Below are 4,939 nucleotides of genomic sequence, written 5' to 3' on the forward strand. Positions count from 1 at the left end.
GATGTCCATCTGGTGTGTGGCTGGATGACCTTGGTGTGATCTCAGGTCTTATGTGCCAAGATAATGTGTAGTCGGTTGTACTCCCTCGTATTCTCAATATAAGGAGGTGCTCGTGCTTGCATGAGACACACATAATTTGGGCCTAATCCCGTGCACACCACAATTTATGTTTAATAAATACACAAGCAATTCTTTAAAAAAAATCACCAATGCACTTTGTAATTGTTTTACTTCAGTATTAGATGCTTTGATGTTAATATGTATATGTCTTGTTATGTTCTATAGCAATGCTCGCCAGGCAAGATTAGTTATGCATAGAGTCTCTTCTCGTGTCCACTCTTCAATAAGAGCTGCTGTTACAAATTGAAGCCCTGGCGCTGCTATCCTGTCTAAAGCTCAACAGTGCTGCTCAAAGAACGTGGACAACGCTACTGTCAAAGAGAGAGAGAGAGAGAGAGAGAGAGAGAGAGAGCACCAGAAAGCGCGATCCTGAGTTGACCGGGGCTGAAGCTCAAGAACAGGGGAAAGTCACCGTATTGTCAAGAATTCTGTTTATACGGCAGTAAGGATCCAGAGTGATAAACTTGGGAAGAAACCATGATCTTCCATGCAGATAAGAATTCTGAGCTATGAACATAATGGCTTTGAGAATTCTGACTCGCAGACTTTCCACAAAACCCTCTTTTATGGACTAGCACTGAATGCTTTAGATAGCATTGAAGAAATTTTCCAGGTTGAAGATGCCCCACATGGATGCCCGTTGTTGCCGGCCCCTTTTGCTTGGAAAAGGCAAACTTTTCAGCTACATCTTCTATCTGCCGAGGTTGCACAGGGACGATCATCAACCTGTGAGGTATGTGACAACCTTTACTCATGTCGAAGAAGAAGCTCTTGTGAGAAGAACAGGTTTGAAACGTTGGAGTCCATCATTAGTGACCGCAAAAGATGCAGTCTTCTGTCTTCTGTCATCATCATGCCCATGTTCCCAGGGTTTAGAGATGTGTATTGATCTCTAGCAACATGCAAGCCACACTAAGAGTAAGCCATAGCCTCAATGCAATGGTAGAGGCATCAGCATCTGTTGAAAACTACTATGCCAAGCTCAAAACGATAGACAATGGTGCCAGTGCCATTGAGCATGTACCTTCCGTGGAGAGCTTCTCTGCCATGTTGCGTGATTGCAGGAACAAGAAAAACATCCAACTTGCTAAAACGGCTCATGACCTCATTTGTTTGAATGGGCTCGAAGGTCACCATTCACTAGAGAACTTTCTTGTTTCTATGTTTGTGGATTGTGAGGGTTTCTGCATTGCGCAGCAAGTGTTCAAGAAATTGCTTCATCCCAATGAGTATTCTTGGAGCTCTCTCATGCAAGCATATATTGGAAGCCGTGACTTCGAGAGTGCTCTTCTTGCATACCAAGTTTTGCAAGTAGAATCAATAACTCCAAATGAACCTATCTACATTGCGGCACTTAAAGCTTGTGTGAGGTTAGCACGCGTGAAAACAGGGCAACAGCTACACTTTGAGATTTCCAAGGAAGGTTTTGAGAAAGATCTTTATGTTGGGAGTACACTGGTTGATCTATATTGCAAGTGTGGCTTTCTAGAAGAGGCACATGCAGTCCTTCTTGAGTTGCCAACACGAGATGTTGTTCTGTGGACAACCCTTATTGCAGGCTATACTAAACAGGGTCTTGGGAAAGAAGCCTTGAAGTGTCTGAAAGAGATGAAATTGGATGGCGTCTCTCCAGATAATTTTGCCTTTGTCTGTGGCTTGAAAGCTTGTAGCAGCATAGGAGCTCTGGACAGCGGTCGACAACTACATGCAGAACTGAAAGAAATGGGCCGTATCAAAGATCATGTTGTGGCAAGTGCAGTAGTGGACTTTTATGCAAAATGTGGCTCGCTTGTAGAGGTTCGTGAGGTTTTTGATGAAATGCAAGTGCGGGATGTTGTCACTTGGACGACGCTAATAAGGGGATACACAGAGCAAGGCTTGGGCGAGGAAGCTTTGGCTTGCTTTGAACAAATGCAAATAGATGGTGTGCTGCCTGACGCCATCAGTCTCGTGTGCAGCTTAAAAGCTTGCGGTTATGCTGGTGCATCAGAGATCGGAAGAGAACTAAATAATGTGATTTATAAATGTGGCTATGAAGGGGAAGCCTTTGTGGGAAACATGCTGGTGGACATGTATGTGAATTGTAAACTACTGTCAGAAGCATACCTTGTTTTTGAAAAGTTGGAAAAGAAGGATGCCATCACATGGAATACGCTTCTCGCAGGGTATGCAGAACTTGAGCTTGGTGATGAGGCATTGGGGTGCTTGGAGAAAATGGCTTCCGAAAGGACTCCGCCAGATGAGGTGACATTCCTCTACATATTGAAAACTTATGCTAGTGCAGTTAGCAGAGATTTGGGCCAATTAGTTCATACTGATCTTGTGAAGTATAGGGGTAGGTGTCAATATGTTCATACTGAAATTGCAAAGTACGGATATGAGAAAGATGATCTTCTTCAAAATGCTTTGGTGGCTCTGTACATAAGATGTGGCTTACTTGAAGAGGCATGGAAAGTTTTTGATGGTTTTCCTGCAAAAGATGTAATTTCGTGGAATGTGCTGATTGAAGGGTTCACCGAGTTAGGACTTGCTGAGGAAGCTTTGAGCTTTTTGGAGCAAATGCATGCAGAGGGTGTCCTCCCAGATGCTGTCACTTATCTTTGCAGCATAAGGGCATGTGGCATCTTAGGTGCCTTTGATACAGGTAGATCTTTGCATGCTGAGATTTCTGAGCGAGAAATTGAGAGTGCCACGTTATCCTCTTCGTCCAAGAGAGTCATCTACGTGAAGTCTGGCATAGAGTCGGAAATGATTCTGGCAACAGCTCTCATTCATATGTACGGGAGATGTGGGAGCATGGGTGATGCTGTTTTGGTGTTCAATGCAAATTTCAGGAAGGACCTTGTAATATGGAATGCTTTGCTTACAGCATTTGCGCTGCAAGGTGATAGTTATCAGGTGTTTCTTCTGTTTCAAAAGATGATGGTCAATGGGCAAAAACCTAATGCTGTAACCTTCCTTGCAATGCTTACAGTATGTAGCCATGCTGGTTTAGTTGAAAAGAGTTGTGATTACATAGAGTGCATGTCGAAAAAGTACTGTATCACTCCGACCATGAAGCATTTTACTTGCCTAGTGGATGTGCTTGGTCGTTCTGGCCGACTTGAAGAGGCTGCTGTAGTCCTGGCAGAGATGCGCATGCAACCTGACCTTGTTTTGTGGAGTTCAATGTTGGGTGCTTGTGGAAAATGGAGTAATCGAGAGATCGGAAATCATGCTTTTGAAGGTGCCGTAAGCTTGGATGAAAGTCATTCTGTAGCATTTACTTCCTTGTCCAATATATATATGGATAGGGCAGAGGATGACTATGGGTGATGGGTGATGAATCGTTAACAAGTTAAGTGTTCTCTTGTGTATGACTTGTTCTACAGACACAATGCAGCTGGCTTATTATAGAATTATTCAGAGTCCTTGCCACAAGGAACAAAAAGCTAAGGGGCTCCATCAGAAAGCAAAGTTACAAGTGGCTTTCCAAGAAGAAGCCATGTGAGTGATCCTTACCTTCTGCAAGGGTCTTAGCTTGTCTCATTGTACATGAGCCCATGGATAAGAAATGCATTTTGATAGCTTGCAACAGCTGTTAGGTGCACTATTTTTGTGTACAGAACATAATTGCAGATATTTAACAAACCTCAGTCCTAAAGAGAAGTGGAATGCAGGACTTTGTCACTAGCTTGAAATTGCTGTGGTCTTGTAGAAAGATGCAAGAATGCAGTTGGATGAGGGGAGGGGGAGCTTGTGAGAAAGAGCAGGGGAAGTCAAAAGTACGTTGGGTACGGGGCAGAACAGAACAGGTACCAAGAGTACAGGGAAAGAGGGCCTTTTATGTATATTGTCAAGTGCATTCAAATTAAAATCAAGCGAATGTGAAAAAGCAAGTGCAAAAGTCCATTTCGTCTCCCACATAAAAATTCTTTCAAAACATTTTAAGTGCATAAGTAAAGGGCGAGTTTAGGAAATGAAAAGACATATGAAGGTAAAAAGTCAAAAGACATATGAAGGTGGAAAGTCAAAAGACCTTTTGTGTTCTCTTAATCGGATATGATCTTTACGATGTTAAAATTCTCTTCTTCTTTTTCTTTTTCTTCATCCTTTATTTTCTCTTTAAGTGTCCTCTCTCTCTATGTTGTATCCGTCTTTCCTAGCTAATATTGTTGCAAATCTGTGTGCTTCGTCATTGCTTGTTGTTACGTGCTATGGACTAGCACATCATTTTTGTTGTTGTTGAGGGAATCTTTGAATTAGGAATACTTTTTAATTTTTTTGAAGCCATGAGAAATGCAATGGAAAATGCCTATTGAGGGAGGAGGTGTCGATGAAGTGCCAAGCACCAAAAATGGCAAGTGGTGAATATGGGAGGAGGAATGCTATTGTTAGCAGCATGTGATGGCCAAAGCTTCTACCTAGGAATGTGAATTTGAGTAACTTTCATGATGTAAGTACACTCATGTATCACCTCTCTCATGCCTAACGAATGATCACTTAGAGATAATATGAGTGAGATCTTCTTAGTTTGTTCTTTCATTAGGAATCATTTATTTGTCTATCCACCATAATACTCAACTTTTATAAAGGTGATGATTACGTAGTCCACCACATAAGTGTAAATGGGGCTATCAAATTAGAAAAATGATGATCCTTGCCACTTTAAAAGCCGTCGTAAACGTTGAATACTTTGCCTAAGGTGTGGAGCACCTGACCAACAACCCCGCACGGAGAACAATTAGCAGTTGAGTCTAACAAGTCTCTTCAAAGGACTTACCACAAACACCTTATTAATTCCCATTTTGAATACTAAAAAGTTGGACAGTGGTTTGTT

General features: G+C 42.1%; 1 protein-coding gene across 1 annotated transcript; it reads left to right on the forward strand.

Annotated features, from left to right (window-relative positions):
- The first annotated feature begins 298 nt into the window (after positions 1-298).
- On the forward strand, positions 299-4,182 carry LOC147430646 (pentatricopeptide repeat-containing protein At4g39530-like). The gene has a single exon (XM_086493242.1). The coding sequence runs from the start codon at positions 1,021-1,023 to the stop codon at positions 3,433-3,435; it is 2,415 nt and encodes an 804-aa protein (XP_086349368.1). The 5' UTR covers positions 299-1,020; the 3' UTR covers positions 3,436-4,182.
- The last annotated feature ends 757 nt before the right edge of the window (positions 4,183-4,939 follow it).

This window comes from Adiantum capillus-veneris, chromosome 21 (genome assembly GCF_014529385.1).
Source record: "Adiantum capillus-veneris isolate H3 chromosome 21, ASM1452938v2, whole genome shotgun sequence".
Lineage (NCBI taxonomy): Eukaryota > Viridiplantae > Streptophyta > Polypodiopsida > Polypodiales > Pteridaceae > Adiantum > Adiantum capillus-veneris.